Below are 17,482 nucleotides of genomic sequence, written 5' to 3' on the forward strand. Positions count from 1 at the left end.
TTGCTTCTTTATATTCTGAGATCAGCGTTTCCTATATCACACACTATAGGACCCCCTGCATATTTAAACACATCTAAATCAGGAGGCCGGTTGTTTGAATCATCTGACATTAGCTCTAACCAAACAGTGCTTTAAAGGCCTACATTGGTGGATTGAGTCCATTATCCCCACATGGCATATCTATATGTATACAACACAGTTGATGTTGCTGGTGGTGATTACCAAAGAACTCTTTTTATTTATTTTTTTTTTTTTTACCTTTTTGGCAGCAAACTAATAAATATTTAAAAACAATTATTTCTGCTTTTCAGTGGATTTTGTAATCAGTTACAGTATTTTCAGAGGTCTGCACCTGTTAAACATCAGTGCCATTTATGGCACAATAATTCAAAAGATTCCAATCATCTGCTACACACAAAAACAACATTGTCAAAATATTTGTGTTACCATGGGCTGGAGAGGCAGGAGGTAAAATCATGTTTGATTAGGATTGCCCAAACCACAAAACAATTTGTTTTTCATTTAAAACTTTAAATAGGTCTTGTTTTGTATAAGATTGCAACTTCAGTAGGTTATAAAAAAAATAAATAAGCATACGCTACAATGTAGAGAGACGATAACTCCCGGTGGAACGAACAGTAATTAATTGTTTTATTCATTAAACCATCTTAAGTTTGAAATGATGAATCAACTTTGTTTACTTTAGAGTCCACTAACTAAAAACCATGTCTTGCAAAACGTTGTGTATGTAAATGATTTCCAAGCCTCACGCCACAGCCCTGATGTAAACTCCATGACTTTCAATAACTAAACTGGAGCGCTTCCATGACCTACAAATTTGTATTCCTTTCTAATTTGTTAATGTTGTTATTCAGGTCAGGAGATCTAAAAAAAAAAAGAAAAAAAAAAGAAAAAAAAAAAGGGGGGGCAATAACCTGGTTCGCACTTTGCACTCAGACTTGGTTGAAGAGAAATACACAACAAATAGTAATCATTAATACAACAAATGACATGCATAAAATGTGACAAAAAAAGTGAGTTTTGGACAAACTTCAAATGTAGAGGGGACCCTTGATTTTGAGCAGGAGAGCAATTTGTTAAATAAATTTGCAAAAAGGTTGAGGTTGATTTAAGGCGTTAAGCAGTAACTTTAACTGTGCAAGTGGTAGCTGATCATAACGAGGCTTCAAGTTGATTTTGGGAATCAATTAGCCCAATACATCTCAAATGTAATTTGACCATTCTATTTGTTTTGATTGGCTCTCTTTGCATGATGCACGCTTTGTATCTTTGAACACTCAAATCACAGGCGATATATGAATTTCAACTGGATCAAGAAAACTGTGAAAATATTATTTCCTCACTTGAAGGAAAAAAGAAACTCATTGTATGTTGGGAGGGTGAAGAGATGTTATAGTCCCGTGGTAACTAGGCAACACCCATCCCACAAGCTCTCACAACCATTAGTGGCCACATGTTAGAATCAACAGAGAAGTAGGGGGCGGAAATGAACATGCTTTTTACAGACATTTAAGTGGAGATGCATTACACTTGGATAAAAAGGAACTCCATGAAGCATTTTTTTCAGCTTTAATAATGTCTTTTTTTTTCCAGCACATTAGACATGATTTTTTTTTCCCATTATGCTTCCATTATGGTGAAATCTCAGCTCTTTTCATTTCTCTAATGGGTTTCTTTTTTTTTTTTAAATTAAGTCATTTAAATCTTTACTTTATCACTTTGACCGGCAGCTGCGCTTCATGGTTCCTTTCTGGAAAAAGGAGAGAATGCTTTGACAGTGTTTCATCTGATCGGCACGCCGATAATGTGGTAGAATTATCCATCCATCTATCCATTATCTATACCCGTTTTATCCTGAACAGGGTCACGTTATGGCTAAGGCAGGGTACACCTTGGACAGGTCGCCAGTCACAGAACCAACACGGACAGACAGAAGACAGACAACCATTCACACTCACATTAAACATGCATGTGTTTGGATGGTGGGAGGAAGCCGAAGTCCCTGGAAAAATAGCCAGGCAGGCACAGAGAGAACTCCTGCTGAGGTTTGAACCTAGACAACCCAACACGGTCCTAACCACGCAGCTCCGTGCCTCCCTGGTAGAAAATATTTAACAAAGAAAACTGATTTACTTTCTTGCTTAAATTACAGGCCAATATCTTTGGTTGCTTTTCACAAATACACCTAAACAAAGACCTAAATATTTTGGGGGGTTTTATTTTTTATTTTCACTTGGATCACACTGGGGGTTTAAGGGAAGGCAGTATTGCATCATAAACAATATAAGACAACAAAAATGTGACAAAGCAAAAGGGCAAAACTTACTCGGCAAGAAAAAATAATTGTGTGACATCAGTAAAACGCAAAACAGAAATTTCCCATTTCTGTGATGCTAAGCACTTCTGCCGGAAGGCTTACTGTCAACATCTTCTCACACCAATAAGAAGTAGAGCAACTGAACGTGTTAATTATTTATCAAGCTGCAACTGCAGAGTGCAGAAGATGCAAGAGCTAGAAAATCCCCTTGAACTTGAGGAGAAAGTGATTGGATTTGTAGTGCTGAGCAAATCAAAGTTCTTATCTGGGGGCCGGTAATCACTTTGCTTATTTCAGTTGGTCAAGAAATTGAAGCTTTAATTGAGGTGAGAAAACCTAAAAATGGACAATTAACACTACCAGGAAACTTTTCACACAGGAAATAAAGAATAATTGGGGTCGCGTGTTTTTCTTACCTGGGAGCCTTTTCCTGAGCTGCCAGTAGCAAAGTTGATGTGAACTGAAAGAATGGAAAAAGATTACATTATTACAGGAAATGATACAAACAGCAATGACTTCTTTGAAATTGAACCAGAAACAGCCTCTCTTTTTTTTTCATACCTCACGTCATCATCTAATAGCGGCAGTTTAAACGCAGGGTTTAATAATAACAACCTGCTAAATGTTATCAAATGTAAAATAAAAAAGAAATTCGAGATTTTTCAGAGTTTTCCTTCCTTCTGGGTTGCCGTTTGATTTCTGAGAGTGTGGCGCACCACTCATCCATGGGAGTTTGTAATTAGAGCCCTCAGAGCTTCTATTCAATTCCATTGCCATTGATTCGGATAAGAAAATCTTCACAGAAAGATTCCAAAGATTTACGATCAATACATCAAAAACAACAGCGTCGCTAAAAATGAATGAATACAGCAATTTATATTGAATCAGGCTGCCTGCACTCTGACATCAGTCAGCTTTAAATCTGCCTTTAATTAGGTGATATCTAGAGAAATACTTAAATGTCCTCTCCTGGCTCTGCAGCAGCCATTAGAGAGCAACTGAGAGTACTGATTAAAACCTTAAAACAGCAGATATGCTTTCTAGGAAGAAGCCACTTAAAATTCCAACAATAGTGCAATATCAAATAGACAGGATAAACAAACAAAAAAAGTTAAATCTTACTGTACATATTTCATAAGATTAACTTTGATTGTCTGCACTAATTTGGTAAGATATTAATTCCATCCATTGCAAGGGAACCCTCTAGGTAAATTATTCAAAGAGCCGAGTTAACTTCAAAACACTTCTGTGTGTAAAGCCTGGAATAAATCCACCAGTTCAGAACAAATGAACAATATCTACCTAATTATTTTAGTCATGAAAGCACCAAAAAACAACAATGGGTACTCGCCATGTTATCAAACAGTCAAAATTTGCCAAAAGAGCTGAGGGAATATTACTTCATGTTCATTTCAATTAAAAAGATGTATAAGATGTCTTCAACAGAGCAGAAAATACTCACAATAAGGTAGCGAGTAGATTGAAGGTCTTTATACTTTCAGAGAAGATATATTTTTTTACACACGCACAATTTATATTTTCTTCCATAAAAACATCTCTTATTTCTTTCTGCAAGACAGCAGCAGTCTACAGTTAATAACAAGAGTGTTTTTGCGTTGAAGACAAAGTATGACAAATGGAGGGAAAACACAAACATGCTGCTGCTGATCCTGTAAATCAAAGTGCTCTGAAATAATGGAATATAAACAGAGACAGCACAATGTGTCTAAGGCAAGCTTAATCACATTTGACCAGTGATGTCAATGTTTACTTATTTAAAATGATATTAATCACAATAGAAATAATATGATTAATATAATCGATTACTGAGTAAACTGTGGAGCCCAACTTTGAAGCCAACGTGGACGAGCGACCCTAAAAACGCTCAGTTCGAACACCTACAGTTACACCAGCACAGAGTACCTCATATCTGCATGAAAACCATGTAATATGGTTCAAAGACCTGGAATAAACCAGTAAGTGGACACTGAGCGGAAATTGTTTTGTATGCCGCTGTGTCCCATGTCAACAATGAGCTGCCGAGTGCAAAATGAAAAAAAAAAAAAAAAAAAAAAAAAAAAAAAAACCCACTGGCAATTCTTTTTAAAGATATCATATTTTTAACAGCTCGCGGTCCCTTCAAATGCTGGCAGCAAATACGTGGCGTCTATCTCACACAACATATGGCTCCTAAAGAAAAGACGCCTGCGTTTGCTGATAAAAGGAAAAACTACAGATAGTGAGTTGTACAATGTGGGAAATATAATAACAATTTGCATCACATCCTTTTTTGTTTATCAGAGACAAGAAGCTAACCCAAATGTAAGCCACACACATCATTAACTAATGCCTGTGAATCCCTAATTGCAATGAGAAGCTCACAAACTTAAAGTCAGATCCAGCTGTCGGGCGAGCAGAGCGGCTACATCGTCATCTGGCAGCATGGTTTCTGTCAGTATTAAAAATGCAACGTTTGGCATAAAACTAAGCTTCCAACAGGAAAGTTCACAATATGTTGTGCAACATATCAAACTTCCCTTCTTTTAATCGCTCACCCTGGAGAGACAGAGACACAGAGAGGGAGAGAGGGAGTAGCTCCCTGTAAAATCAGGAGCGCTAATGGGAGCACCTTCATCTCATCATGTCCTCAAACTGCATAATAAAGTCTGTTGTTTCCAACCGCATTTTCAATTGACTTTTAAACAAGCTCCTCAATTTACATTGAAAGTGCAACAAAAGCAGATGTCTGATGCATTTGGCCAGGATAGATCGTGTTCATAAGAATGGGAGGGAATCAGGTTGGTGCACCTTTGAAGAATCTGACAAAGACAGTATGTATAATGGGTGCTAGTCTTAAAGTGAAGGGTTGTACTGAGAGTGTTTTCTTCTCATTAGCTCTTTGTCTTGAGAGATTCACAGTTCTGAAAGATGCTTTGCTTGTTTAACAGTTCAGCGTGTCTGACTCACATTACATTTCAGGCAGCATTTAATGGGTACGGAGGGAGTGGGGGGGAAAATGGAGACCCTAGATGAGAGTGCTTTGTAATAGCTAAATCACATGAACAAAGGCAGCTGTGCAGGTGTATTATATTGACTTGAATGCAAATTAGCAGTCAGTGTCAGCTGTTGAAGAGCTCTGATAATCACTGTGTCCATGTGGAGTATTCAAAGCAAGATGAGACGACCAAGGGTTTCCAAACAGTGAACAGACTGTACAGTGAAGCTGCATTAATTCAGAAAAAACAAAGTCATTCAATCTGGCAGAAAAACAATAACAACACAAATTTGGTAAGCTTCACAATGCTGATATATATGGCAGGGCAGCCATCCAGAAATCACTTCTGAGACCGGTGCACAAACATCACTAAGCCGAGGGCCATTAAACCTGGATTCAGCTCTCACCAACCTCTTCTAAAACCACAGAGAGCAGCTCCAGCCCTCCATTTTAAACAGGAACACCACCTGTGTGGCACGAAACAGCGTACAGCTTCTGGTGAGGACAACTAAACATTCAGGGAAGTTGAGTGAATATGGCACTTGAAAATATACGGGCGGAGGAAAAGAAGGACTCTCATGTTGTTCTGTTTCAACCATGACTGTGTGTGGGTTTTGAGTGATTGAGATGAATTTAAAAAAAAAAAAAAAAGTTAATATAAAGAGATGTCACGTTTTGCTGTTGGGGCACTAAATATTCTGTACTCGCACGATGCCTTGTACAGCTGCAGGCAGTCACACTGACCAAAACTCATCAGCACCATCAAACCGGTACAGTTGGTTCCTGAATTTGTGGAGGGAACTTTTTTTTCACATCACTAAGAGCACTACATTTTCACAATTTTTCAAATTGATTTTTTTACTTTATTCAGGTAAATGTGATTGCTGCAGAGATTTGTGCAATCCCCATTTACCACAGTACACACTGAGGCTCAGTGCAGCTTGATGTGCTTAGGAATTACATCCATATGACACTGTACCATTGATGTCCAATACCAACAATCCAAAGCACCAAGACAGGAAATGAGTTTGTCATATAGCGAGGCAGAAGCAATAGTGAGATCACGGTATTGAAAGGGAAGTGGCCTAGTAAGTCTGGTTGTTGAACTTCTTTAATATCAACCATAGCCATGATCTCTCCACACCTTTAAGGACCAATTTGATGATTTTTAACCTACTCTCTATTGGAATGAAGGATAAAGTATGAGAAAGAGTGAGAGCGAGAATTTCCTAAAATATGAGTGCAGACAACGTTATGGACGAGAAAGCATTTTTTACTCGAATACTCGTCTGCATTTATTCGAGTATTCGGCCAAAGAAATGCAGCGAAGAGAGTCCGACGATGTGTTTCTTTACCGAGCAGGAAGATATTGCCCGGCGACAACTATCCAGAAACTCAGCTACAAAGAGGAAACAGCGAATGGTGGAGCCTTTGAATCAACTTTGCCTCCGACATCTCCAGAAACTGAGACATTCTGCTGCAAATAATTTCAGTTTGGGTATTTTACGTTGGAGGATGTTGCAGATGCAGACAGATAGAGCCATGTGTGGGTTACTATGCATTATTGCTCTCGCCTCATTTGGAGAGAGGTTTGTTGGAGACCTTCAGGATACTGATGATAAATAGGAAAAGACAATAAAAACCAGCAGGGCTGAGAGGGCAGATGACCACTGAGTGAGTATTTTTTTCACCTAACGCTTTTGGCCACCAAAGTGGGTGAGGGTGCTGATACGCTGCAAAGCTGGACAACCAATTTTCTCAGTCTGTTGAGGGGTTTGTGTTTACAATAGCTGCAAACATCACAGTGTATGATCAGTACTGCAAGCTTTCTTATTTAAAAAAAAAAAAAAAAAACTGTCTTTTTATTCTCTGAAAACAATATTTCCTGGTTGCTTATAGTTTTTCTGTTGAGTAGGAGCTGCAAGGGGAGGGACCTGGCATAGGGAGCCAGGTTTTGGAATGACTTGGGAGCAATGCATCCTGGTATACAAAGGCACAGCCAGCGCCGCTCTGTTGCAGGAAAACTCAGCTTTTACTGTCATCATATTGCACTGGCAAATTCATAGCTTCAGTTGACTATATGTACCATCTATGCTGAGTGGATGTCTACATAAAGTTGCAACATTTTCATTGAACCTGTTGCATAATCTTAACTATACTTTAATTGTAGACCACCATTTGTAAAAAAAAAAAAACCACAAAGAGTCACCATAGCTGCCATGCACAGATATTGTAACAAGCGAACATTTTAAGACTCACAGCACTGGACATAAAAAAAAATGTAATTACTTCATCAATTAATTTTAAAAATACATTGTCAATTATCCTATTCTGCAGTTTTTCAGAATCATATTAGATTAGACTTTATTAATTCCACAGTGGGGAAATTTAGTCGTCACAGCAATATGTACACAGTATGAACAAATACATATGAAATAAACTAAATAAGATAGATACAAGTATTTAAAAAAAAAAAATAAGAGCAATAAAAGAATAAATATCATCATTGTTGTTAGTGTTACAAGCAACTCATTATATTTTCATTATCAGTGTAAAAGATGCTCATCAGAAAATCCCAGAGTTTTTGTACATTTGAGGAGTGAAGTCAAACAGTTCGAATGGAAACATTTTCCATTTGTTCAGACCCATCTTCAACTCTAATGAGTCCCACACAATATGCAGTAGAAATGTACTTGCTGCCTCCCTAAAAACTGTTTCACTGTTGAGTCTACACTGAAGGAGACAACGGGTCAATGCAGTACATCAAGGTTAGCTTTAGTCTGCGGTGATAAAAAATGACATGAATCAGCTTGAACATGTTTCACTGCTGTTTTAAAGTCTGTGACGATAACTTCAAGATGCCAGAATTTCTTCCACAGAAAACGTACAACACTTCATGGCGACAGAGACAGGAAAAGCTATTATAATATAAAAGGGCAGGCACAGACGGCACACAGTTTGCGCTGCACGTACAGTTGTAACAATGCATTTGATTTGTATTTTTTACAACTGCTCTGCAAACTGTTAGGTAGCAAGAGGCACAGGTTTCATCTGGCGTGGTGTCATCATAAATTTAAACCTCCCGTTCTGGCCCAAGCACAGACAGAAACTCATACCCCAGTTAGAGCAATGGCGCTCACTCTCATTACTTAAATACAGTTAATATTAAATACATTGCCTTTTTTTTTTTTTTTTTACCCGGGATCAGATGTTTTGAATGGGGATTTTAAATAATATAAATTCTCACCATTTATAGGCCACAATTTAGGACAAACAACAAAGATCACAAGGTAACAAACATGGTTTCTGATGTTGACCAATCGTATTTAGATATTTGATCATGAATACATCTCTGCTTCCTCCCTTCATTCAACTGCATTAATTCCAAATCATTCCCTACAATGACAACAGAGCAAAATAGCTTCCTGTCAGCGACTTTACATTAGTAATTTAGTTTCCATGCCTCTGCCTGGCAGAACACTATCTTTACAATGAAAGGAAAACCTAAATTTGTCTTGGTGTTCATCACCCTAACAACATATATATAATTTAAAAAAAAAAAAAAAAAAAAAAAAAAAAAAAAAATTCTTATATGAAATGAATGACCTTATTACTAGCTCGATTTTTCATCATTTTCTGACATTTTATGCAATATAAACCTTTTTCACTGCAGACGTTTCGACTCATCACAGTAAGGCAGAGTAGGATTAATAATGGCTGCATTTCACTTCGGGGAGCTCCTGCTTTTGTGCATATTAGTTCTTTCCATTAATTCCTGGGACACTTAAAAGGAATGCAGCCATCATTAGCTGTACCTGTGCTTTTCTTACTGTGACAAGTCTAAATGTCTGAAAAAGGTCTATGAACTGCAGATTAATCATGAAATTAAATGAACTGTTAGCAGCAGCCTATGCTCATGGAGTTGCAACACTTTCCACTCTGGCCTGATACAGGCAGGTATATCTATAGGAGCGATATGGCAACACCACTGAACTCCTACTTCCGGTAAGCTTTTTAGTGATTGCAGCTTAATCAGTGATTTTGATCAATGATCTAAACATCTAAGACTTCCATCCATCCATTTCTCCCTGAGCCAAAGGCTGTTCATTCAAAGCAGTGTTGCAGATCTCACAGAGGAGACTCTATGACATCATTAGGCTCTTCCTGCAGATGCTCATTAACTTTTAGAGATACACAACAATCTGAGCCTGTTACAAACCACACCCCAGTTCACTTCTTGAGTATATGGGTCTGGATACGCTCCAATGAGAATTGTTTCCAGTTGGTGTGTCCGGATGGGCTTAGACTTAAAATAGTTAATTTTGAAACTACTGGAGCAGCCTGTGATCAATCCGCATATAGCACCATACGAAGTTTGTTGAATGCCGAAACTCACCAAGCTGTAAACAAAAGAGACCCTCTATCAATGTGAGCATGAGAGTTCAAGGCCATGTTGGGAAATTAATATTATTATTATTAATATTATTAACTATATATATATATATATATATACTTTTTTTTTAATTAATTTTAGACATAGTTCTTGTTCCAGCTTCAATTCCTTGATATTTTCTGGCCCTGTTACGATTGCTTCATCTAGCACTAACACTGCCGCCATTGTTGGAACTACATTTCGAGACCAACTGCTTGACTTCAACCCCTACTATTTGTTGACTGGTCTGCCCTTCAGAGGGGTTGAGCAAACCTTCATGTGAACACGGTTTCCAGACTATCATTACAAATCTGAAGCAGTAATACAGTAAACTCTCCCATATAAACTAATCTGAGAGTGGGAGGCTGCTCTGGAGGACATCTTTACCAGGTGCCTGAAGATGACTTCCCTAATGGTGGAAGATCAGCAGCTGTACCCAAAAGTTCCCTTGAACCACAGACCTCCTCACTCTGTCAGCTACAGTGACACCATCCAGCCTGCAGAGAAAAGTCAACGTGGCTGCGATCTCATTTCCTTCAGTCACGACTTAAAACTCATGACCACAGCTGACGGTCAGAACAAAGACTGCTGTTTGAGATCTCGGCTCTCTGCTCACCACCAACATCATCCACATCGATCTCACAGGCCGTTTAACTGTCACTGAACTGAGCCTTTCTTAAGGCGAGTGGATGAGAAAAGATTTTTGGAGATAAAATGGCAATCTCTAACTTTAATTATGATGACAAAACAGCAATAACCTTTGACATGTTGTTTGCAATAAAAATGTCAACAATCAACTAACCAACTATTTGTTTTTATTATTAACATTATTATTATAACATTATTTATTATTTAGTATTATTATTATACTCATTTTTTACACAAATGACAAATTTATGAGTTAAATTGAATAAAACTGCTGAAATGAACATTTGTCGATAGCAGAGTATGACGATCATCTCCAACTAAATGCACCATTTTAGTGTTTCACTACACTCAAACAAAAATAGATTGACTTTTTTTTAATTGTTTAAAAAAAAAGTCAAATTCACAGTTTGTGCACAGTACTCTCTCATCATTGTATTACGTTTAAATCAACAAACAGATGCCGAACTCTGTGGAGCGATCACATGCCACATTTGAAATGCGCCCCATGTCGACTTATGTTCTGTAGCCTCAAACCTGGAGGTGCTGCACCTCATCCCGACTGCGGCACAATCAGTTGCAACCCGCTCCAGAGCACATCAGAAATGACAGTCGGCTCAAACTTTATGGACAACATCATTAAAAAACAGCAGAGGTGGCTCCCTGATGTCACCCAGCTGGCCACTCTCCAGACCTTGGCTGTGCTGCGATGTTAAGGCCATGAATATTACATACAGGGGGAGCAGAAGAGCAGCCTTGTTAGGGTGTGATTCCCAACTAAACGTGCTTGACACAGTGCCAAGCACACAAATACAGCTTGCGCTCATGCACAGGGGTCGATTGCAGCAGTGTCTGTGGCTGCTCACACTGATCTGAATGTATTGAATTTTTTTTTTTTTTAAACATCCAAAAACTTGAGTAGCTGTTCGTAAGTATGTTTTTGATCAGCGTGCAAAATCCTTAGGTAAGCTATTTCATCCTCATCCGGTTGTTACACAAAGATCAAATTGAGAGAAGCCACAATTCTTTGACCAGCAACTACGCATTAAGGATGAAAGATCCGAAATGATATGTGATGAGTTTTCTTGCAATCCCAGCCAAATGAAAAATGAGAGAGGAAGAGAGCTTGCTTTTACAATACGTGAACATAGCCAGGTGTATAGGAAGCCGAGACGGGATATAAAAGGGGGACAAAATGTAGGTTAAAAACATCATATCTAAAGGTCAGATCCAATTAATAATAAAGCAGAGTGAGTGGTAATTTGTTCTAAGATTCATAGATACTCTTTCAACCAGTAACCTATGCCTTTATAGTCTTAAACATGGCAGTATTGCACTTGTCCCCTGGGCAGATGTTCTTTTTTTGCTGCACTAACATATTTGCAGATTCTTGTGAATATGGCTCCTTTCAAGGCATGCAGACTCTCCTGCTTTCAGCATTAATTTCATTCTGTTCAGGTGGACCTCCACATGGTACACCAGCATATGCTATATTGACCACTGAGTGCAGTTCTCTCCACAGCTGCAGCCGTACATTGTCTACACCCCCTCCCCCCCAATAGACATGCTGCATCACTGAATAAGCTTCGTATGTGAATGAAACACAATGCATGGTCTGGCTGTGGACTATCAAGTAAAAATCTGTATTCTTAATTGGAAAAGATACTATCATTGAAACATGCTCCCCCCCCCCGATAAATTAAGCCCACCTCAAATATTTTAAATTTTAGCCAAAACGAATTTTGTCAAATTAAGAAATCAACTCCATGGAAGGAAGTAAAAATGTGATTAAGTAACAATTTATGGTACAAATTTAACTCAAATTTACTTAAATGACTGCATTTATATTGGTTACTAAGTCTGCGAATGCAATTTCCTATTGCCATTACAGCAATAAAAAGAGGACTCAATAATGCTATTAACTGCAGCTGTTGTTTAATCTTCTACTTTTGTTGTTGACAGAGAAAATCCTAACTTGAAGCCTCTGGGAGATCCAGCCTGAGGTGCAGTGAACCTCGGGCTGGGTCTCCAGCCAGTGCAACGTCGGTGTCAGGCAGAAGCTCGCCAGACCGGGGGGGGGGGGGGGGATTTCAACGCAAATGCAGTGATTTCAAATGAGAGAGCTTTCGAACCTTTCAACTCTTTTAATTAAACCCGAACGTAAACTCGTGGGTCTGCGCAAACCCACATGGCAACACGGTAAGCGCAAATCGCCTTTCAACTCCTCAGGAAGTTGAGGCGGATCATGGCTTCGCACTTTCTCAAACACTTCTGCAAATATACTCAGCTCTCTCTTCTCACAGCTGATCGGAAATATTCAGTTTCGCCTTTCAGAAACAAGACAAACTGTTGCGGGCGTTATAATGCTTCGCGCACACAGCTGTAAGGTCCGAGCCTCCTGAGGTGAGGATTAGAAAGTAAAGTGGGTACTTACAGAAGGAGAGGAAAACCAAGCAGCCTGCCACTTTGTCCCCGATGTGTGGGCTCCTCGACCGCATCCTGAGAGAGTCCTGTGAGCGGTGTAGGTGGTGGAGAAAGCTCGCAGCGCATGGGCTTTCTGACAGTGTTAACAAAAAAAAAAACACACGACGGGGTTTCTTCCTTTTCTCAGTTTCACAGAAAACGGGGAGTGGGTTTGTTCTCCGGTAGGAGGCATCCCCACATTGTGTACAAGGCGCAGGGACGCGCTCTGCTGGCGGGATGAATTCACGGATCTCAGCTGACAGGCTGCTCAACCAAAAAAAAAAACCCCAAAAAGTACGTACAGTCAGGAAGCTTGCTGCTGCTGCCTTCAAGTGCTCTTCAGAAACTCCGACTTCTGACCACTAGAGGTGGAAACACCATCATGTTTATCCTTAACCACTGTATCTTACCTGTAGACTGTGTGAGGAAATTGATAAAGTAGTCAGTGTAAGAAAAGCATTTTTTGTTTGTTTTTATCTTAGATTTAGATTATTTTCAGAGGTTTAAAGGAACCATTGTATTAACTTTCGCAACTGAATTGAGGAGGAAACTAACAACTATTTTCATTAGTTTTAGTTTTTTTTTTTTTTAATTGAACTGATTAAAACGTTTGGTTAATACATTATAAAAAAAAAATGCCATTGCCGTTTTGTTGTGACATCTAATTTTGCCCCACTTATTTTAAATTTCTTATAACTTAAAAGAGAAAAACAACATATCATCACAATTGAGAAGCTCTAGATGCAGAATAGTTTGGTCTTTTTGTTAAAAAAAAAAGACCTAATTATTAAAATTTCTGTTAACTGAGTAATTGATTAATTTAGTAATTGTTCCAGTTGTCATTAAGAGCCCAAAGTCATTTCCAGATTTACCTATTCAAATGTTTGTCAATTTTTAACTCATCTTTCACAGCAGACATTTGTCTTGTCATAGCAGAATAATGCACTTGTAACTAATAGCATTCATTAATGATGTCTTGGTCCTTGGTATGTGTCCTCATTAAACCATGCCTGGAAGTGAGCATGCATAATAGCAGGACCTTAGAACTGGGACACCTAAATAGGATGCAGACATCGTTAGTATTACACATTCCACCTGTGGTTTTCTTGCTACGATGTTTTCTTTCCTAAAGATAATGCAGTGTGGATGCTGCAAGAGCTTGATGGAAGCTGCCAGATCTTGCCGGATGCTGCTGAATCCGCTGATGCATCTTGCTTGGTAAAGAGAAAAGAAGAATAACATGCAAGAAGGGTTTGACCAGCTGGGTACCAAACCAATGATCTGTTGTGAAGAGGATTGGAAACCATATGGCATGAACTCTGACCTGTTGACTATCAGGTCACTGACAGAGACAGAGAGAGAGACTGAAAGATAACTCGTACAGGGGCATACAATGTATGTCATGCTACAAATGGCCGTCTTCTGCCAATCTCAGACAATTAACAGTAACTGAGGATACGCTGCATCATCTCAATCAACAAGTACAAATCAACAGCCATTAACCTTTGAGTTGGCTTAGAAGCTGCATTGTCCTCAAATAGCTAAACATTTGGATACTTTAATTGTTTCTTTAAATGGAAGTATGCACAAAAACGTATAGACCAAAAAACATTCGGAAGTGGAAAAAGAACCAGAGTGTGCATTTCCTGAAGAAAATGCAGTGTGAATGGTGCAAGAGCGTTGTGACTCAGAAGTCGTAGCAGCTTCACAGGAAACATGACCATCCACAGTGTTTCTAAATCTGATTAAATACTCTACAAGTGTAACATCTCCGGAGCTGGAGCATCACCAGACAGCTGGCTGACTGTCAAAGATGAGAGCATCAATCTGTATTGTCAATGTTTTTTATATTTTTCTGTAAAATGCAACTACAGTCTGCCACTGAGCACTTTTGTTGGGAACAACTGTGCAACTGCTTACTCGTCTTATTATGCAATCAGCTAATCATGCGGCCACATGCAATACCCCCACAGCATGAGTCTATGGAGCCAACCTGCCAACTTCCCAGGTCGCTGGTGTAATGGTGGTGGGGAGTCTCTCCTTGAAGCCCATTCAATCCTGGTTTGAATGCCGCAGCCTGCCTGAGTATTGATGCTGATCATGTGCATCCCTCCTTGGCCCCAGATTACCATCTTCTAATGGCTGTCTCCAGCAGGATAATGCATCATTTCACAAAGCAAAGGTCCAACTGATTTCATGAACATGGCGGTGAGTTCAGTACACCAGATCTGAATCCAGCAGAGAACCTTTTGAGTGTAGCAGCAGTGTGCAACATGAAGCAAAAACTCACAGGAATGTTTTCAGCACATTGTGGTCTCCGCGGATTGAAGAACAGAGGCTGTTTTAAGAGCATCTCTTGATTGAGTACAAAATAAACTTAAGGTAATCACTGTGTGTTCACCAGCCAGACTGCCACCCAGCCGGGGGTTTATTTTCATTCCATTTTTGCATCGAGGTCAAACTGTATTGTAGTTCCTGAGCCGCCTCGCTCGGCATCTGCACATCTATTATTTCCTGTGCTGGGCATGTGCCTCTCACTGATCTGACTGGTGATGCTGCTCATTCTTTGGAGATGCCAGCCTATGATCATGATCCCATGGAGGCAGAAGTCTTTCAGATGGACTTTGACAGATCAGTCCAGATTTGTGGCTCTGAACACATTCAGAAAGGAGAAAATAGAGACAGCGTCACACTGGATTTTCTCTCCAGTGACAGTCAATGAAAGGGCACATTTGTGAACAGTGTCTTACTGTGACTACTTGATTTCACAGATACAGTCAGCTTTCTGCTTCACGACTACCAACACAAGAGGCAAGTGCACTGTCTCTGAAGCAGCCATTGAACATGTCTTCCTTGATAATGATAATATAGCATTTAACAACATAGTTAAATGTCATAGATGGTTTTCACTGTGACATCACACTGTTTAAACAACCTGAGTTAAACTAAAACTGTGACCTGTAATTACAGAATATGTCTGTCTACCTTTCTCTGTTTTCCTGTGTGGATGCTTTCTGAATAATTCAGATCTGCCACTGCTTTGAATGTATGTAGGTAATAAGGTTGTAGGGTAGGTTGGGTAATATATCACATTCAGCAAAGTAAATTGAAGCTGTGGGCAATAGTTTAAGAGAGCCAGGCTGGTGTGTCTTACACTTGCAATTATGGTTTGTTAACATCAAATTGCACACCCTCACGCTTTACCAGTAAGAGAAGAATGGGAAGTGTTCAAGTGTATGTGTGTTTGGTTGGGTGCTCTTAGGAGGATGAATTGCAAGTTTTCAAAATGGATGGATGTCCAGTGATACTGTTTCAATGAACAGTAGAGCAATAAAAAAAAACGGTTTATTTGATGGACTGTGCAAAATGCACTTCATTCCCTTATTTACTTACGTTTCATCTCACACTTTAATTTGCTTGCACGAACATGATAGTGTCTACATGGATATGTTTAATTTTTCTCATACTTCATACCTAAAATGCACCGCTAGAAGCCTCATATGACACATGTTTAGATATACTACTGTCTATACTATTTAGCAGTTATCTCTTTTGTAACTTAAACAGGTGTCCACTGTGGCCAACTCCAGTATCAGCTAGATCTTTCACATTCTCAAGTCCATGAAACAGCTAAAATACAGCTAAAAAGCTAAAACAAGGTCATTTATGTGAGACTGTAATGTTTTATTTATGTATTATAAGGCTGACAAATGTGAAAGTATGCTGGCTTTTATTAATAATACAATGCACTGCAGGCCAGTGCACCTTCACAAGATCATGAATAATGCACCTATTACAAGTATAATACATTATATCTTGAAGATAAAAAAAAAAAAAATCAAATATAATGCAATCTAGAACCATTATCACTGAAACAGTGTTTTCTCAAATCCTGTCATATTTTCAATAAAGTTATATTTTCAAAAAGAAAAACAAAATTAAAAGAATTTTCAAAAAATATGCTGTCCCACATTTAAACCTTCAAAAACCTATTAAAGAGTAAAACAAAGATGGAGGTGTGTGCCATAGTTTCCACCAAAAAACAAAATAGGAAAACAAACTGGAAAAGGTCATGACTGAGAAGAGAATATCTGCATGGCTCATACATTTTGCAGCACAAGCTGGACGTGAGTTGAAAATAAAGTTTTATGGTGTCTCAAACAAGGCTAGCGCAAGCTACTGCTCCAAGGTAATGTTATTTGTACACAGTTAGAGTGGAGCGTGAAACCTGTAATTACTAAATATGTAATCATTTTTATACACTCTCTGACTTCCCACTGCCATGGAGATGCCGTTCCATATTAATATTATTGTGCTGTAGTCTACTCAACCCTAAGAAGGTTGTTGACGCCTCCCTGTCGGCTCGCTCTCTTTCGCTACTGCAGGCTTCTGCTCCCTATTGTTCCTTTCACACTACAGGATTCAGAATCGTAAATATCTCAAACATGTTTGATATTTATCATTTTAAATCAGGGAGACTCTGAGTCAGCCAGTCACCTTAAGATTATGTCTGTAAACCCCTCACACGGCAGGATCATTTGAGCAGATGATTGGTTCAGATGAGTTTCAAATCTTGAACTTGTGCAGTTTATTTTGAATTATTGAAATC

The 17,482-nt window shown here is 38.8% G+C and overlaps 1 protein-coding gene across 2 annotated transcripts in view; it reads right to left on the bottom strand.

Moving 5' to 3' along the window:
- Positions 1-13,114, bottom strand: part of b3glcta (beta 3-glucosyltransferase a) — a 58,546-nt gene extending 45,432 nt beyond the window's left edge. For both annotated transcript variants that reach the window (XM_069161445.1, XM_069161446.1), the window contains exons 1-2: positions 12,845-13,114; positions 2,755-2,798 (exon numbers count right to left, since the gene is read on the bottom strand). In XM_069161445.1, the coding sequence (XP_069017546.1) occupies positions 2,755-2,798; positions 12,845-12,960 (160 nt within the window). In that variant the 5' untranslated portion in view covers positions 12,961-13,114. The remainder of the gene's footprint in view (positions 1-2,754; positions 2,799-12,844) is intronic.
- Positions 13,115-17,482: the final 4,368 nt, after the last annotated feature.

The sequence above is a fragment of the Embiotoca jacksoni genome, unplaced genomic scaffold (genome assembly GCF_022577435.1).
Source record: "Embiotoca jacksoni isolate LCO1_2020_lvr unplaced genomic scaffold, fEmbJac1.0.p SCAF_28, whole genome shotgun sequence".
Lineage (NCBI taxonomy): Eukaryota > Metazoa > Chordata > Actinopteri > Embiotocidae > Embiotoca > Embiotoca jacksoni.